The sequence below is a fragment of the Populus nigra genome, chromosome 5 (genome assembly GCF_951802175.1).
Source record: "Populus nigra chromosome 5, ddPopNigr1.1, whole genome shotgun sequence".
NCBI lineage: Eukaryota > Viridiplantae > Streptophyta > Magnoliopsida > Malpighiales > Salicaceae > Populus > Populus nigra.
Genome location: NC_084856.1, coordinates 23,504,385 through 23,523,522, shown reverse-complemented (window position 1 = coordinate 23,523,522; position 19,138 = coordinate 23,504,385). Strand labels below are relative to the sequence as shown.

General features: G+C 34.9%; 2 protein-coding genes across 3 annotated transcripts; both read left to right on the top strand.

Moving 5' to 3' along the window:
* The first annotated feature begins 612 nt into the window (after positions 1–612).
* Positions 613–5,770, top strand: LOC133693330 (disease resistance protein RPV1-like). 2 transcript variants are annotated; one of them, XM_062114524.1, is made up of 2 exons: positions 613–1,308; positions 5,217–5,770. In XM_062114524.1, exons 1-2 carry the CDS (start codon positions 815–817, stop codon positions 5,413–5,415), a joined length of 693 nt encoding a protein of 230 aa, XP_061970508.1. In that variant the 5' UTR covers positions 613–814; the 3' UTR covers positions 5,416–5,770. The 2 variants fall into 2 exon arrangements, with proteins under 2 accessions (XP_061970508.1, XP_061970509.1); XM_062114525.1 differs by lacking the exon at positions 613–1,308 and adding an exon at positions 2,020–2,736.
* A 7,221-nt stretch (positions 5,771–12,991) lies between these two features.
* Positions 12,992–18,785, top strand: LOC133693327 (uncharacterized). The gene is made up of 6 exons (XM_062114520.1): positions 12,992–13,759; positions 14,530–14,949; positions 17,301–17,450; positions 17,671–17,820; positions 18,035–18,184; positions 18,372–18,785. The coding sequence occupies exons 1-6, from the start codon at positions 13,260–13,262 to the stop codon at positions 18,583–18,585; spliced, it is 1,584 nt and encodes a 527-aa protein (XP_061970504.1). The 5' UTR covers positions 12,992–13,259; the 3' UTR covers positions 18,586–18,785.
* Positions 18,786–19,138: the final 353 nt, after the last annotated feature.

Here is a 19,138-nt window from a genome sequence, read left to right as displayed (position 1 = left end):
AAAAATAAAGTTTTAAGCCAAGATTTAATTTTTAAAATTTAGAGGAAGTGGTTACCTATTAGATAAAAAAAATAAGAAATTAAAATGAACTTTTCAAAATTATTACCTATTTTACATGTTTTTTTCACTTCTGTCACCTATCTCTCAACTCAACACTCTCTTAAAATTTTTTTTTTCAGTTACCAGCAGTTGGTGGATCACAACTTGAAAGTCTTCCCATTCGCGTTGGGAAATTCCATCCTTCTAGTTTCGGCAATTCTTATTCACCATCCAGTCCAATGGGATTTTAAAACTCTAATTTTCATTTTCACCTGCAGAACTTGAAAAAAAATCATAAAACCTCATAAAATCTATTTTCAAACAAAAACCCTATTTAATCATTTAAAACTCTAGAAAATCCATGATCAGAAATAACTTTATAAAAATTAAATTGAAATAAACTACAAAATTAATTCCTAATTAGAGAATGGAATTCAAAAAAATCCAAAAACAAACAAAACCATTGAAGAATGATTCTTTTTTAAAATAAAACAAAGCACGTTCAGATGTACACAATTAGCGCTCATCAAAATTCAAAACGGAGACACATAAAAGAAGAAGAAGCACTTTGGTCAATATTGATGGCTGGTCATTATTAGTGAACCATACGTGTCAAATTTGGCAACCTGAACACTTTGTATTCTTTCCTCCCTTCCGGCCTCCAGGTACCCTGAAAATCCTCCCAACGTTGCCGTTTCACCTATTCCCATCGGAAACTTCCCTCTTTCTCATATTCCAGTTTAGTTTCGGCATTTCTTATTCACCAACCAGTCCAATGGATTTGTTCTCACTTATCAATCTGTTGATGCTTCTCCTCTCCAGAAAGGATAACGATGTTTTCTTGAGTTTTAGCCACCACGACATTGGCAAGAATTTTGGTGATCATCTCTACAAAGACCTCAATTCTGCTGGGATTCGCACTCTTAGAGATGATGGTGGAATCTACGCAGGACAACAGTCTGATATCAAGAAAGCGATACAGGAATCCAGGATATCGGTTGTTGTGTTCTCTAAAGGCTATGCTTCTTCAACAAAGTGCCTGGACCAGCTTGTGCTCATAATGGATGCCAGGAGTAAAACTGGGCTCCTTGTGCTTCCCGTTTTTTACAACGTTGATCCGTCGGAGGTCTGGGAACAGAAAGGGTTGTTTGAAGAAGCATTTGCTAAACACGAAAAAAGCTTCCAAAAGGAAATGGCTAGAGTGGAAAGTTGGAGGGCCGCTCTTAAAGAAGCCGCGGACCTGGCAGGGATGGTGCTGCAGCAAGACAGGTATATAAGTAACTGAATAATTGTTTTACCTTTTCAGATCTTTGCCTTCCAGTTTTTTTCTGGATAATTTAACCTAGCTATCATCTAGAAAGGAAACACGAAACTTATCGATTTAAAATGGGTTAGTCTTAGCCTTTCAATACCAGATTTGATTTGTTCTTGGTTCCAAAGGTTGCGCAGCACTTTCTTGTTGTGTTTATTGATTGTGAAGGAGTCATCCCTAGGACTGATCATGCATATAAAAGAATAATAGGGACCACAATGTAGAAAAAGCTCCCCATGAACGCTACCAAAAGAATCAACTTTTTTAATTTTTTTTTTGTGTCAATCTAATCCTTTTTCTTTGATTTTTTTTTTCATTCAACCTTTATAAATAATGGTATTTCGTAATATGCAATGTGTAATGCAATTAAAAAGTAGTATATATTTTTTAAAAAAAGCAATATTTTCCATAGAATGCATACACGAAAGCATACATAAAAAAAAATTATAAAATAAAAAACGATGCAACACAAAACAAATCCTAAAGCAAAAACAACGTGCAAATGATGAAATTTAAAGAAATATAATAATATAAAAAAGGGAAAATTATGAAATTAAAAACATTTTTTTTTTGTCTGTATAATAAATAATATATAAAATTGAACGCAGGAGTGATAAACAGTTTAGTATCGACAGACTGTTTCACATAAATATTTTAGTATAGTTCAATCATAGTTAGATCACTTGTTTAAACTTTAGAGGTCCCAGTTTTACAGCCACACATATCCGAGCACATGAACGAAGAAACTTCCTAAACAGATTAAAAAATAAAAAAAAACCCAACCTTTGGCCTTTCTTCTTTCTTCGTTCTTCCAACAAAGAATCAAGTGAGATCTGCATCTCTTCCAACACAAAAATCTTTGTTTCTTTCGACATATTTCTCTTCGTCAAACCGATGGCTTTCAACCCGGTGACCCAAATCTTGATTCTTCTCTCGTTGATGCCTACTACTTACGATGTGTTCTTGAGTTTCCGAGGCGAAGACACTCGCAGGAACTTCACCGACCACCTGTACAAAGCGTTATCTAGAGAAGGGATTCCCACTTTCAGAGACGACGATGGAATACGGAGAGGAGAGAACATTGAGTTAGAAATCAATAAAGCAATTAACGAAACAAAACTATCCATTATTGTGTTTTCTAAAGAGTACGCTTCTTCGAGATGGTGTCTTGACGAGCTAGCGATGATCATGGATCGTAAAAGAACTGTTGGGCACATAGTGCTTCCAGTTTTCTACCATGTTGATCCATCTGAGGTGGGGACCCAAACTGGGAGATATGGTGAAGAGTTTGCTAAGCATGAGATACATTTCAAGGACCGGGTGGAGGGCTGGAGGAAGGCTCTTAAAGAAGTTGCATACATGGAAGGAATGGTCTTAGAAGACGGGTACTAACTTCTTTTTTTCTTCGAAATTTATTACATCGTAGCTTATATTTTTGAATCAGCTAAGCATTTAGGAATACTTAATTTGACCTTGATCATTCCATACTCGAACATCACGGTTGAGCCACATAGCTAGGAGGCTGTTTTTTCTTGCTAGTTAACATGTGAGAAGACGTTCAATTACCTGGAACCGTGATTGCCAACTATCCTAGGGGAAAAGAGGTTGACGAGAATGAAAGAAATCTTGCAACTTACTAGAGAAACGATGACATTGAAGGGATGTTGATGGACATTTCAAAAAATATTTTTGAAAGTAAATTAAATTCAAGAGTCTTTGCAAGGAAATCCAAACTTAGATTGCTCAGGATTTATAATTCTGGTGTTAAAAATAACTGTAAAGTGCACCTTCCTCAGGGCTGGCGTCAAGTTCCCTACATAGGAGATGAGATACTGCATTGGGGTGAATAATTGTTTTTGGTTCTTTATGATAACTACAAGACGCTATCATTTAGAGAGGAAACAAGAATCTTATCGATTTAAAATATGCAAGCCTTAGCAATTGTGAGCACCTATCTATGCTAGATTTTTACAAAGGCTATAAATTAACCTTGAGAGATTGAATCTTCAATTTTGTTGGACAAGTTTAATATCGTCAAGGTTACTTCACCGATTCAATATCGAGACAAGCTTATTGATTTGGATCCAAGAAACTGCACATGCCTTATCTGTCTTCGGAGTAGATTTTGTTAAAGATTTCCCATCTCTTAACCTCTCTAATTGTTCAAATGTCAATAAAAAGCATGCAGTTGGTACCAACACATTGAAAACGATGCCTTGAACTTCAATTGTCATAGTGCTAGACTGCTAGTAATCTCAGTTAACTGTCTGTTTATGTCCAGAGCCTGTGGCTGTGTTTGATATGACGTATAGGGAAAGGATGTTTTGATAACCCTTTTCATTTCGTGAAGCAAAAACATTGAAGCCATTCTAGAAATGCCAAAAAATAAACAAAAGAAACCTGACTCTCTCTTGATTTCATTACTGAAGCTATAATCACAAACGTTTCTGTGTCTTTTTCAAAGAAAGAAAAAACAAAGGTGTTCTGCATAAGTGCACTGGTCGATGTAGAACTCTCCCTCCTAAACCAATTGAAGTAGCGATGAGCCTGTGAATCAATTGCTACTTTAGTATTGTCTCTCGATTCATTAGGCATCTTCGAAACACATGCATGGAATTCTTCTTGCCTGCTTCAGCATCTCTAAATTAGTGATAATTGTATGACATGTTTACCCAAACTTAACTATCATGGCCATTCAACTTATAAGTTATTTGCACAATAACGGGATCTGAGGATGATAAACAAGGGCTGGTTCGTTAATTAGCCTCAATGCAAATGTAATTATTTTTGTTTTTCATGTTCTTTAAAAAAAGACCGACCAAGCAGAATTCAATCCTACTCTTAGGATTGCATTGAAAATTTCTGATGACATTTAATATTTATCATATATAGTCTGGTTAAGTTGCATAAAGACAGCCATAAAAACTAGAACAAACTGAAACAACAGCTAAAAAATGACTTTCAAGCTACAGAGCACCTTTAAATCCCCCACGACAGCATCCATGAATGATAATACATCAGCTTATCTGTGCTTGTAGTAAAAAAAACGAGCTTATTCAATTAGTTAGCTGTGCTTAATTTCAGAAACTGTCATTTTTGTACTTCTTAGTAAAAAAAAGATGATTCATGGGAACGTAGGTCATCCTTTTATCACTCGGTCTATCTACATAGCATTCTCTTAGGAACTTAATTTGTTCACAATTTGATTTGTTCTTGGTTCGAGCTGCCTTAATCATCATGTTAAAAGGTTATGCAGCACTACGTTGTTGTGTTTATTGATTGTCAAGGAGTATTCCTTAGGACTCATGCATGTTGACAAATGACACATGCAATGGAGCCTTTTTGTTCCATGTTTATTGAAAAATAATTCATGGACTTTTGAAAAAATAGTAGAAAAATAATGTTAAGATCTATAATAGTCTTTGCAAACATGGACCTCCCTCAAGGACTAAGTCCCTTTTCTGAGTAGATGAGGTATTTACATAGGGATGGATATCTCTGAGATGTTTGCCTTGTAATTAAATTTCGATCGGAACCCTTTTTGAGCCTGAACTTGAGCTATCATCTAGCTCGGTTAAGCAAGTCTGGGAAGGAGACCAGAATCTTGGCAGTTTAAAAAGGTCAACCGTAGCAATTCTAGACCTGCAAAGGATAGAAGAAACCTTGAGACGTGGATTTTGTACAAGTTAATTTGGTCGTGTTTCTTAATTTGTCAATTCAGCATCCACCCATTTGCATCGATGTATTCCAAGCTGATTTTTTTTTGTAGTATGTCTCTTCTTCTTCGTCTTCTTCTTGTATGTTGATCTGATGAGGAATTAGCAAATTAATCCGTGATTTAATTTGTATGAATGTGTGTTTGCAGGTATGAGTCAAAGTTCATAGAGTCGATTGTTAAAGAGATCGCAGATAAACTCAACTTCTCACTGCCTCAAGCCCCTCCGTCCTCGTTACCACTGTCGGCGGCCCTCCGCCCACCTTCATATTTTCTTGGTCTTTTACGAGAGTGGAGGAGGTCTGTCTTTCAGACCCCCTCTCTCTTTTTATTTTTTTTGTCTTTCTGAGATTGAGGGTCCATCCCTCAATCTCAGAAAGACAAAAAAAATAAAAAGAGAGAGGGGGGCGGTGGGGGTAAAGCAGAAGTGTGTGAATCAATAGGAACTAAGCACGTGGATATCTGTCGGGTGATGAGAACAAAAGGCTGAAACGAATGGTCCCACAGCCCACCAACTTTGTCAAAGCATGGATTGATGAATTAATTAAAGGAGTGGACTTCAATGAATGCTTCTCTTTCTTTCTTTCTTTTTTGACAATTTGTATCTTTGGATCCATCCTTATGACTGTATATACTTTTTCAAGAATTTTGAGCTCAAATGAGATGATGAGATGCATAATCAAAGTCTAAGTGATCTTTTGACATATGACTGCTACAAGTAAGTGCATGCTTAGGGTTCTTCTCAACTATATTCTTGCTAAATTTTTAAATTGTTTTTAAACACTACGAAAGAATAACAATACAAAAGAATACAAAATATTTCCAAGTATGAATCTTAAAACTGAAAAAAGTGTATGAAAGAAAAAACAAGTTTTTTTAATCAACAAACTTGCCATTGATTTTATAAATACCACGCAAACCACAGTAGAAAAAAAACCCATAACATAACATAAGATGTGCAATCAAAGATTAGTTAATGTATGTAAAAGTCATCACACAAGTCTCTAAAATTACGCTAACATCATTAGTTTTAGAAAGTTTATTGTGTATTGCCCCGTGTTTTTCAGGGGGTTAATATATTTATATTTTAAAAAGTTAAAAATATAAAAAAATATTTTAAACTATTTAGGTGATGTAATAACGATAAATTTAACTGAATTGATCTGATAATTATGCTAGATTTAAGTTAAGTTACTTGGATCTGACTTTTTTAATAATAATAAAAATAATAATATTTATAATAATATTATATTTATAATAATATTAAACTTGAAAGATTGAATTCAAGTATGAATCTTAAAACTGAAAAAACAAACTTTTATAATCAACGAACTTACCATTGATTCTATAAATGCCATGCACGCAAACCACAGTTGAAAAAAAACTATGACATGATTTGCAATCAAAGATTAATTAATTTAAAAGTCATACAAGTTTCTAAAATTAAGCCATGATTAGGATTATAAGTTAATTTACAACGCAAGAAAAAGTGTGTATTTTCGGGTATCGTGATTTTCCAACATAGAAATGAAAATATATTGTTTGTGTTTAATAAAACAAATTAAAAAATATTTGAACCAACAAATAAAAACTAATTGTTAACGTTAATTAAATATTAAAGTGAAAAGCTAATAATTCTAGTAGAGTAAAAATTAAATACACATGTAAATATTTAACCCTGATTGTCCTTTGTATTTTATATATTTTTATTTATTATATATTAAAAGTTGATTCTAGCCGTTAAGGATAATTCTTTTTTTTTTTTTTAAAATACATCACTTAAATATAATTTATTTATATAAACTATAAAATAAAAAAAATATAAATTAGAATAATCTTTTTAAAGCATTATAAAATTAAAAAAAACTGTTAAAAACATTAAAAAGATTAACCAAACAATTTAAAAAAAATAAGAGATAAAGTATTCATTAAAATTTAAATAGAAACATTGACACCATGATAATCTTTTTTGGTGATTGGAATGTCCACATCATACTAGTATCTCTCCCCTTAATATATTTTAGTGATTTTGTCTATCTTCTCTTAGCATTCAAAAAACTAAAATGAAAAACAAATTAAGTTTGAGATCAAAATTTGAAATGCTAAATTAACAGGGATCAAACAATAGATTAATTAAAAACTATAGAGAGCAAATATAAGTTTTTCATGCCAATATCTAAATGGGGTTTGTTTTTATTAATTTCTATCCTTCTTCTTTTAATTTCTATATTTAACTATATATAAAGATTTATTTTGCAAGATTGGTATTTAGTTCATAACAAGAACATCCTCCAAAATACCCCCAAACACTATGTATGTGTAAAAACAAATATACAAATTGAAAGAAATATCAACATACAAAGCCATGCTAATATAATTTGAGAAGGTGAAATTGGGATTAAAAAATTTCAATGACGAGAATGCAAGAAACAAAATAGGTTTCACACTGTTCATATGCTAAAACAAAATGGGGTTTCGCTGTATATGAACTGAACAGTGAAATCCCATTTTATTTTAGCATATGCAGCAATAATTTCTATTATCATCATGTCCAATTCAACTTCAAGCATTGATGTACTTTTCCTGTTAGAAATTATAAACGTTGTCCCTTCAAGTATGATAAAATGTTGTTTCATGGTTTCTCACCATCTCTGCATATTGGTTTGTGCTAAACATAACATGGTACAGAGTGAGAGAAGAACAATTATCAATATTAAAAGATTGCATATAAAATCTCCACACTGGAAACCACTTGCTCACAACATTTGTGATCCCTGCAGCTTCAATGGCATGATTGATCTTGGGAACAGTTGGCTTATTATCAACAAAATGAGAGCTAAGAAATGCATCTTTGAAACAAGAAATTTACACAAAAGAAAAACATTTCACCTGATAAACACATATAAGAATCTATTCCAAGAACGCTTATTATCAAAAATCTGAAAAAAGCATAATGTTGGATTATCAATCAATGAAATTCCATAGAGAACAGTTGCAGCAAATCCCCTTTGCAATGATATGAGAAATAAATAGCATTCTTTAAGTTTCAACAGGTTTTACAGCAAGAGATTGAAGGCAATGCAAGAAGCTTGTGTACACAGATAAAATCTTTCATCGTGCATGGATAAGTCATCAACGAAGCTATAAACAGTATCAGCATCTTGGAAAGATACAGAGTTACCAACCACCTTTTATGAAACCCAACCTATAGAAACATTTTTCTTAAAAACCAGAAATGCAAGAAATCTGATAAAAAGAATCCAAATTCTCACTACAAGAAATATGACTTGTGTGTGAGGAAAAGAAGTGAAACCTGGAAAGTTAATGATTTACAGTGTAGAAACTTCTGAAAACATCATTTCAATTTACTAATATTTTCTTCATTGTTAAAAAGTGCTTGTGGGGATTGCTCTTTTAGATATTCGTGACTTGAATGGATCCAAGTTATTCATATCAAGTCCTTGAAATTTCTGGAGGTTTTATAGCTTTTCGTTATGTTTATAAGGTGCTTCCTCTGCTCCTATTGTTCTCTCTTTTTCGCTATGGATTAACCCAACTTTTTTCATCTTATTCCACTATGAAATTTGTTTTTACTGCAGTTCATCCTTTTGCAGTGTTACATCTATATTCTCTTCTTCCAAGGCGACATGGCAGCTCCCCTGTCATGTCTTCCTGCTTTTAACTATCACTCAAAACTCCACATGTATTCGTGTACTGCAAGGAAAAGGCATACCAAACCTTCAAAATAAAATAAAATCTGGTGCAAGGACAAAAAAGAATTCCGAGGCAAAACATGCCATTAACCCATTTTTAATGGGTTAAAAGCATAAATCCATAAATAGAATCCCAACTTTTTTCTTCGATAAATGGTATATGATATCTTTACAAATTTGCCTCCAACAATCCATAAATATTTTGTTCATAAAGAAACAGAACCATTTTTCATTCACTAACGATTAGAAAGACAAGCTTTCATGCATTCCTGGAATTGTTAAGGCCAAGCATCTCAGGCTAGCTCTTGAATTTCAAACATGACCACAACATGATATTCAATAAATTGCAACTCAATAATCTTAGCTGAATAATCTGTAATTGACTAACATGCATCTAAAGGGTATATGAAGTTGAATTAGACCACATGCGAGCTCTAATACCAGAAATCCTGAACAGCAACATCATTAGACTTCGATACACAACCAACATCATTAATTGACGCAACTAACTAATAGAAACATGCTAGTAAATTAATCGCGCCACCAATCCGAGAAATACACTAAGGCTTAATTGGAGGATGGTAAGGAATAAATAGCGTGCAAGCTACATGCATTCTTGAGAGTAAGGGCTCGAACAAGGCTTAAGCAGATGCCAAAAATGAATTCAATAATTAGTTGCAATTAAGAAATCGATTACTTCCTCTTCTTCATTGATTCAAGTAATGCTTGAAAATGTTGAATCATACCAGTGAACATAAGCAACCACTTCCTCTGGTTATGAATGATCACATCACTCTATATAGCCAACTAAGATCCCCACATCCTTCTATTGCATAGTTCACTACTCTTCATCTTTCTTTACAAGAAACTTTTGCAATAGGACTGTATTCAACTATATCAATTATTAATGTGCAATATACTCGAACATTGCACCTTCCCTTTTCTTCTCATACAAATTATGCAATACCTCTGGTTAAAATAGAAAAAAATGTATACCTCTGCGGTGAATTCGATATTGTAATATCCGATCCAAATCTTTTCTATTGTATCTGAACTCGAGTAATATATTGTTCAACTTGGACCAGCTCTGCGCATCATATGGTTTAACTTAAAATAATCTTTACTCGGTTGGTTTAATGCAAAGTAATTTGAAAGATATTAAAAACTTCAAATTGAGATTATTCAAAGGGAGGATCCTAAATGGAAGCCTTCTCTCTTATCTGCCATTTCTTAAATTAAATTCAATGGCCGCTTCGGATATGATCTCAAACTGATTTGGAATGGCTTTATTATTGCCAGTAATAGTAGGCAAATAACTCTGAGATTGACTTGATGCGTTGTCAACATTTCCATCTTGTCTATTCCTTTTCAAAGGATTCTATAATCTCTGCAATGGTAACATTATTTTGTAGAGTAGAATCCCCAGCTACAACCTTATTGTTTTTGGACTGGTAGAAAACTCAGGAGGAACAGAACAGATGTTCATTTCCATCATATCAGTACAACTCAGTGGTAACGTTTTCCCAACTAAGCATTCCCAAATTTATTTCAAAACAAACCAAAAATAGCAGCAACCTTCCCCGTCCTCTGCCTGCCAAGCTCTTGAATCAGAAACTGTATTTCCTTCTTGCAAAACAAAATAACTTAAAAAGGGCATCAAAATCCAACCATGAGACTGCCATCGCCAACATAAGATCAAGCTAGCATTTAATGAGCCTCCATACGTTAAGGAAAAACTTACCTGCAAATTACAAGAAGCATGTACCTAGTACATTACAACAGGTTCTCTCCTTATTACTAGTGTCTTTGACTGCTAAATTTATGAAGAGACATTTTTACCGAACAAACTCAAAGCTATGAGTTACAATATATTTTTACTTTGAAGCATGCTAGAGCTATCTTATGATATACAGATACGGTATATGGTGTTAGTGAGAGATTGTGATTTGTGAGTGGTATTTTTTGAAAATATCTCCGTGAGGTGAAATAAATGCTTTCTTCTACATAAATTATATTTTTCAAATCATATTTTTTTAATTAACTAGAATTCCAAGTTGACCAGGGAATTATTGTCTGATGACCAATTTTATAATGGCTGCTATATTTATCTTGTAAATCCCAAAAACAAATTGTGCTAATCAGGTATTTAGAAATAAAATGGATCCAAATTGTATAGATACGAGGATATGTTTTTTTCATTTTATTTAGTTAGTGTTTTATAACAGAAAAGATAAAAAATATATTTAATTGAAGAGACATGAATAAAAATAAAAATAAATCTACTCTAAGATAATTTTGAAATAAATTATACACTTTCAAAACAAAAGATACACAAAAATATGTCGAATTTATCCACTATCTCCATTTTTTCTATTTTGAAACAGTAATCAAATACTACTACAATTTAGACATTGAGAAGTAAAGCTAGGGTTAGATGATTTATAATATGTAGGAAGTTATTATTAAAAGTTTTATTCAAAGAATTGACAACACTACTACTAAGATATAGAAGATAATAGGTTAGTGTTTGATTATTGTCCCGGAACAAAAAAGATAGAGACAATGATAATAGAGGAAAGAAGATAGAATAAGACATAAAGATAAAATTATATTTGATAGTAGCATACAAAACTACCTTTATATCTTGTTTTGTTGATTGTAAACAAGACATAATAAAATATAAAAAATCTATTTTATTTTTAATATGTATTATTGTCAAATTACATATTTTTAAAAAATAATTAGATAGTATTATAATTTTTTTAGTTTATATTGAAAGTTGAAATTAATAATAGAATAATAACTTTAGTTATATAACTTAGATTGGCTCAGTGTGTTGAACTAGGACTCAGCTGACCCAAAGCCTAAACCAGTATGAGTTTAAAAAAAAAAAGAGGAAGGGTTAACCCAACTTGATCGGGTTAAAACTCAAGTTGACCTATGACTCGAGATAAACCCAAGTAAAAAACCCTTGACTTTATTTTGAAAAAAAATATTTGGTCAAAATGACATCGTTCTGATTCTTTGTTTAAAAAAATTAGGATTATTCTAGATTGACCTTCTCGATTCATGACCTGGTTCAACCACTAGGTCAAATTTTAATTCATGACCTGATTCAACCACTAGGTCAAATTTTAAAATTATAACAATAATTATTTTTTATTATTATATATTTTAGTTGGATTATTTTAGAATTAAAAGATTTTTACAGTGGTATTTTAAGAATAAAAAATAAAAAATATTATCTTTAAAGATATATCTCCATATATCTTTTATTTGAAAAATACAAAAAATTATTTTAAAATTATTTCATAATATATTTATTATCTATGTTCTTTAAATCAAACATATTTAAGACCATCTGTTTCTTTAATTTCTCTGACAGTAACCAAATGCCACGGTATTATAATTTTTTTTTTATGTGAATGGAAAGAACTACTAATAACAGGAAGTACCTATTTTCTAAATATTTCAAAAGCATACATTATTTAATTGCTTGGGGAAATGTATATCATTCGTAAAAGGGCTCAACCTCAGCTTTATTTAACTTGAACACAACGGATTTCGGGCTGGATGTTGAGCAATAAAACCAAGCGAAGCCACACAGAGAGCCCAAACTAGCCCAAGTTACCGCAACCAAGCGTAGATCACATACAACCAAGCTTGTTCCATAGACTAGGCAACCGAAAGTGTGATGCTCTTAAAAAAATTGTAGAAGATAAAAATGGTATTAGATATTTAATATGCAACTATATATTTTTTTATAATGGAAAAATATTATTATCTTTTTTTTTTGGTTAAAAGAAAGAATTCCCTGATTAAATAATAAAACAATTTTTTTAAAAAAAGATTTTGCAAAAATAATTTTAAATAAGTTTAATCGCATAGATTTTCTCAACCATTTAATTCTTAGTTTGTTTTCAGATAAAAGTATATTATCATTTATTTTTGTGCTTATAACTGTATTTGATTATATTTTAAAAATTTATTTTGCTTGAAAACACATTAAATTAATATTTTTTAATTATTTTAATATATTAAAAAAAATAAAAAAAAATCATGCAATACAATAACCCTCCAAAGTCAAAGAAAGTAATTAAAAAAAAAAAAGAGAGAGAGAAACTTCCTGAGACCTTCAGCTCAAGACTTTCCCTTCCATTTTAATTGATGGAATGGAGCACCAGGCAGCTAGGCACCACCCAACCAAGGAAAATAAAATAGAAAAAGCATCTGACAGAATATCCAGTATAAAAAATTAAGAAAAGGAAACTTCCTGAGAACTTCGGCCATACACTTTCCCTTCCATTTTTGCAGTCGTTTTTCTCTTGCTTAGTTCTTCTACCTTTTGCTGGTTCACACGCTTGAAGTTGAAGCTAACCCTCCAAAGTCAAACGTTACCTTTTCAGTGGCAAATTCCACAACAGAATTCGATTTTCTTATCCTCCTTTTTGATCTTTCACGTATTCTATTCATCAACCTTATGGGTTTCTTCTCATTCATCCGTCGCTTGATGCTTATTCTCTTTGGCACGGCTAATGATCTTGTGTTCTTGAGCTTTAGCAATGAAGATACAGGAAAGAATTTTAGTGATCATCTCAACTCAGCTCTCACCATTGCAGGATTTCGCACGTTTAAAAACGATGATGGCGTTCGAAGAGGAGAAAATACCGGCTCAGAAACCAGAAAAGCAATACAGGAATCGAAGATATCTGTCATTGTGTTTTCCAAGGACTATGCTTCTTCAACACGGTGCCTCGACGAGCTCGTCATGATCATGGATGCCAGGAGAGCTACTGGGCACATTGTGCTGCCCATATTTTACCATTTGGATCCATCTGAAGTCAGGAGCCAGGAAGGGAGATGTTTCGAAGCGTTTTCTACACACGAGAAAAGCTTCCAGGGTGAGAAGGGGAGGGTGGAAGAATGGAGGGCAGCTCTTAGAGAAGCTGCAGATGTGGCAGGGATGGTTCTACAAGACAGGTACATCACATCCCTCCTCTGTTTTCTCTTGATTCTAGTACATCACATCCCTTCAATGTTTTCTCTTGAATAAGGCTATCTAATCATTTGGTCAAAAACTCTGTACAATCAAGAAATTTTTTTTGAAATAAAGACAGCATATATAACAACAAGAACAAAATTTCAATCCCAAACTGATTGGGGATGGATCCTTTTGGCCATTCAAACGTGCTCGTGAATGTGAAGTATATCCGGGCTTTAGAAACAAATTCATAGACATGCTGTCTTGCCAGAACACAGTAATGTGATTCCTTAACTTGTAAAGTTGCTGTGTTGTGTTTATCTTTTACGTAGGAGGCTGTATTTGACACTTCTCCGAAACTGATACGAGAATATTTTTCAAATAGCCGTAGTTCCTAGCTGCTCCTTGCCTTCGGTTTTGTCAAAGATAAATTAGTAGTTGGGCCTTCCATCATGTCAAAATAAAACCAAGACTTATGGGCCTAAAATGTGTCCTTTTTTTTCCTTCTAAAGGATTCTGGGCCGGGAATGGATCCTTAATTTAGAAACCAATGGTCCATGATAATTTATTCTCCTCTCGGTCTTCGTCTCTCTTGGTCTGCCATATCAACACCATAAACCAGTAAAGTTCCAACTGCGTTGACTTGAGTCTAAAAAGTCATCAATTCACCAACCGATTCCAAGATTTCCCATTTCACTGTTTTCCTCACATTAAATTTTTCATCCATTCTTCTCTCCAAAATGCCTTACGAAGTGTTCTTGAGCTTTAGAGGCGAAAACACCCGTCGAAGTTTTACGGACCATCTCTACACAGCTCTTTGTAGAGCAGAGATTCGCGCTTTCAGAGACGACGATGGGATTCGTAGAGGAGAGAACATTGCTTTAGAAATCAAGAAAGCAATTCAAGAAACAAAACTATCCATTATTGTGTTTTCTAAAGACTACGCTTCTTCGAGATGGTGTCTTGACGAGCTAGCGATGATAATGGAACGTAGAAGAAATGTTGGGCACATAGTGTTTCCAGTTTTCTACGATGTTGATCCATCTGAGGTGGGGACGCAAACAGGGAGGTATGGTGAAGAGTTTGCTAAGCATGAAATACGTTTCCAGGACCAGATGGAGAGGGTGGAGGGGTGGAGGAAGGCTCTTAAAGAAGTTGCATACATGGAAGGAATGGTCTTAGAAGACGGGTACTAACTTCTTCTCCTTTTTTCCTTATAAATTTATTACATCGATAGCTTATATTTTTGAATCAGCTAAGCATTTAGGAATACTTAATTTGACCTTGATCATTCCATACTCGAACATCACGGTTGAGCCACATAGCTAGGGGGTTGTTTTTTCTTGCTAGTTAACATGTGAGAAGACATTCAATTACCTGGAACCGTGATTGCCAACTATACTAGGGGAAAAGAGTTTGACGAGAATGAAGCAACTTACTAGAGAAACGATGACATTGAAGGGATGTTGGACATTTCAAAGATTATTTTTGAAAGTAAATTAAATTCCAGAGTCTTTGCAAGGAAATCCAAACTTAGATTGCTCAGGATTTATAATTCTGGTGTTAAAAATAACTGTAAAGTGCACCTTCCTCAGGGCTGGCGTCAAGTTCCTTTCACAGGAGATGAGATGCTGCATTGGGATGAATAATTGTTTTTGGTTCTTTATGATAACTACAAGACGCTATCATTTAGAAATGAAACAATAATCGTATCGATTTAAAATATGCCAGCCTTGGCAATTGTGAGCACCTTTCTATGCCAGATTTTTACAAGGGCTACAAATTAACCTTGAGAGATTGAATATTCAATTTTGCTGTACAAGTTTAATATGGTCAAGGTTACTTCACCGGTTCAATATAGAGACAAGCTTATTGATTTGGATCCAAGAAACTGCACGTGCCTTATCTCTCTTCCGAGTAGATTTTGTTAAAGATTTCCTGTCTCTTAACCTCTGTAGCTGTTCAAATGTCAATAAAAAGCATGCAGTTGGTACCGACACATTGAAAACGATGCCTTGAACTTCAACTGTCATGGAGCTAGATTGCTAGTAATCTCAGTTAACTGTCTGTTTTATGTCCAGAACCTGTGGCTGTGTTTGATATGACGTATAGGGAAAGGATGTTTTGATAACCCTTTTCATTTCGTGAAGCAAAAACATTGAAGCCATTCTAGAAATGCCAAAAAATAAACGAAAGAAACCTAACGCTGCCTTGATTTCATTACTGAAGCTATAATCACAAACGTTTCTGTGTCTTGTTCAAAGAAAGAAAAAACAAAGGTGTTCTGCATAAGTGCACTGGTCGATGTAGAACTCTTCTTCCTAAACCAATTGAAGTAGCGATGAGCCTGTGAATCAATTGCTACTGGAGTATTGTCTCACGATTCATTAGGCATCTTCGAAACACATGCATGGAATTCTTCTTGCTTGCTCCAGCATCTCTAAATTAGTGATAATTGTATGACATGTTTACCCAAACTTAACTATCATTGCCATTCAACTTACAAGTTATTTAAACAGTAACGGGATCTGAGGATGATAAACAAGGGCTGGTTCGTTAATTAGCCTCGATGCAAATGTAATTATTTTTGTTTTTCATGTTCTTTGAAAAAAGACCGACCAAGCAGATTTCAATCCTCCTCTTAGGATTGTGCTTTGAAAGTTTCCGATGGTATCACCTCATGCTGGACATTTAATAATCATCATATATAGTCTGGTTAAGTTGCATAAGGACAGACATAAAACCAGAACAAGCTGAAACAACAGCTAAAAAACGACTTTCAAGCTACAGAGCATCTTTAAATCCCCCACGACAGCATCCATGCATGATAATACATCAGCTTATCTGTTCTTGTAGTAAAAAAAGAGCATATTCAATTAGTTAGTTGTGCTTAATTTCAAAAACTGTCGTTTTTGTGCTTCTTAGTAAAAAAAAAAGATGATTCTTCTAAATGTAGGTCATCTTTTTATCACTCGGGCTATCTACATAGCATTCTCTGAGGAACTTAATTTGTTCACAATTTGATTTGTTCTTGGTTCAAGCTGCCTTAATCATCATGTTAAAAGGTTATACAGCAGTACGTTGTGTTTATCGATTGTCAAGGAGTATTCCGAGGACCCATGCATGGTAACCAATGACACAACTTAGTGCAATAGAGCTTTTTGTTCCATGTTTATTGAAAAATAATTCATGGACTTCTGAAAAATAGTAGAAAAATAATATTAAGATCTATAATAATAGTCTTTGCAAACACGGTCCTCCCTCAAGGACTCAAGTCCCTTTTCTGGGTAGATGAGGTATTTACATAGGGATGGATATCTCTGAGATGTTTGCCTTGTAATTAAATTTTGATCGGAACCCTTTTTGAGCTTGAAGCTGACCTATCATCTAGCAAGGTCAAGCAAGTCAGGGAAGGAGACCCATTTGCATTGATGTATTCCAATCTGAAGTTTTTTGTAGTATATGTCTCTTCTATGTTGATCTGATGAGGAATTAGCAAATTAATCCGTGATTTAATTTGTATGAATGTATGTTTTGCAGGTACGAGTCAAAGTTCATAGAGTCGATTGTTAAAGAGATCGCAGATAAACTCAAGCTCTCACTGCCTCACGGCCCTCCGTCCTCGTTACCACTGTCGTCAGCCCCCCGCCCACCTTCGTATTTTTTTGGTCTTTTACGAGAGTGGAGGAGGTCTGTCTTTCTTCTTCTTCTCCTCCTCCTCCTCCTCCTCCTCCTTCTTCTTCTCCTTCTTCTCCTCCTCCTTCTTCTTCTCTTCTCCTCCTCCTCCTCCTCCTTCTTCTTCTCTTCTCCTCCTCCTCCTCCTCCTTCTCCTCCTCCTTCTCCTTCTTCTTCTGATGAGGAATTAGCAAATTAATCCGTGATTTAATTTGTATGAATGTATGTTTTGCAGGTACGAGTCAAAGTTCATAGAGTCGATTGTTAAAGAGATCGCAGATAAACTCAAGCTCTCACTGCCTCACGGCCCTCCGTCCTCGTTACCACTGTCGTCAGCCCCCCGCCCACCTTCGTATTTTTTTGGTCTTTTACGAGAGTGGAGGAGGTCTGTCTTTCTTCTTCTTCTCCTCCTCCTCCTCCTCCTCCTCCTTCTTCTTCTCCTTCTTCTCCTCCTCCTTCTTCTTCTCTTCTCCTCCTCCTCCTTCTTCTTCTCTTCTCCTCCTCCTCCTCCTCCTTCTCCTCCTCCTTCTCCTTCTTCTTCTGATGAGGAATTAGCAAATTAATCCGTGATTTAATTTGTATGAATGTATGTTTTGCAGGTACGAGTCAAAGTTCATAGAGTCGATTGTTAAAGAGATCGCAGATAAACTCAAGCTCTCACTGCCTCACGGCCCTCCGTCCTCGTTACCACTGTCGTCAGCCCCCCGCCCACCTTCGTATTTTTTTGGTCTTTTACGAGAGTGGAGGAGGTCTGTCTTTCTTCTTCTTCTCCTCCTCCTCCTCCTCCTCCTCCTTCTTCTTCTCTTCTCCTCCTCCTCCTTCTTCTTCTCTTCTCCTCCTCCTCCTCCTCCTTCTCCTCCTCCTTCTCCTTCTTCTTCTGATGAGGAATTAGCAAATTAATCCGTGATTTAATTTGTATGAATGTATGTTTTGCAGGTACGAGTCAAAGTTCATAGAGTCGATTGTTAAAGAGATCGCAGATAAACTCAAGCTCTCACTGCCTCACGGCCCTCCGTCCTCGTTACCACTGTCGTCAGCCCCCCGCCCACCTTCGTATTTTTTTGGTCTTTTACGAGAGTGGAGGAGGTCTGTCTTTCAGACCCCCTCTCTCTTTTTATTTTTTTTACTTCATCAGTCGAAAGAAACTTGATCAAGTTTCTTTCGACTGATGAAGTCGTGGGGCGGTGGGGGTAAAGCAGAAGTGTGAATCAATAGGAACTAAGCACGTGGATATCTGTCGGGTGATGAGAACAAAAGGCTGAAAAGAATGGTCCGCACAACTTATTTTTCTTCTTTAATGTAGACGGTGTCTTCTGCTTCAATTATCGTTCAGTTTTAAGAGTTTGCTAATTTAATTTTTCCATCACTAATATTTCTAAGTGTGATGGCTTAACACACGAGGCTTGTAGCTCAGTGGCCTTGACAGGCTTTAACCTGCCTGAGTGTCCTGGTTCGAGCTCTCGTGTGTACCCAGCACTTGAGGGTTTAACTGTTGTGGTCAATTCGTGTGACTTGTTCCGTCCCCGTCCCGGGTTCGACCCTTTATGTGTACGCCTGTCACCCCCGCGGTGCCTTACCTGCTCCTAAACTTGCAGGATGTCCAGCAAGCCGTGGGGAATAGTCGTGGTGCGCGTAAGCTGGCCCGGACACCCCACGTAAATCAAAAAAAAAAAAAAAAGTGTGATGGCTTTTACATTAATTAA

What these genes read in the sequence shown, in the direction of transcription:
- LOC133693330 (XM_062114524.1), top strand. Translation starts at nt 815, where the DNA reads ATGGATTTGTTCTCACTTATCAATCTGTTGATGCTTCTCCTCTCCAGA. An exon ending in ATGGTGCTGCAGCAAGACAG is followed by an intron (nt 1,309 to 5,216) that starts GTATATAAGTAA and finishes GTGTGTTTGCAG; the next exon opens with GTATGAGTCAAAGTTCATAG.
- LOC133693327 (XM_062114520.1), top strand. Translation starts at nt 13,260, where the DNA reads ATGGGTTTCTTCTCATTCATCCGTCGCTTGATGCTTATTCTCTTTGGC. An exon ending in GGGATGGTTCTACAAGACAG is followed by an intron (nt 13,760 to 14,529) that starts GTACATCACATC and finishes CTTGAGCTTTAG; the next exon opens with AGGCGAAAACACCCGTCGAA. An exon ending in CTTTTACGAGAGTGGAGGAG is followed by an intron (nt 17,821 to 18,034) that starts GTCTGTCTTTCT and finishes TATGTTTTGCAG; the next exon opens with GTACGAGTCAAAGTTCATAG.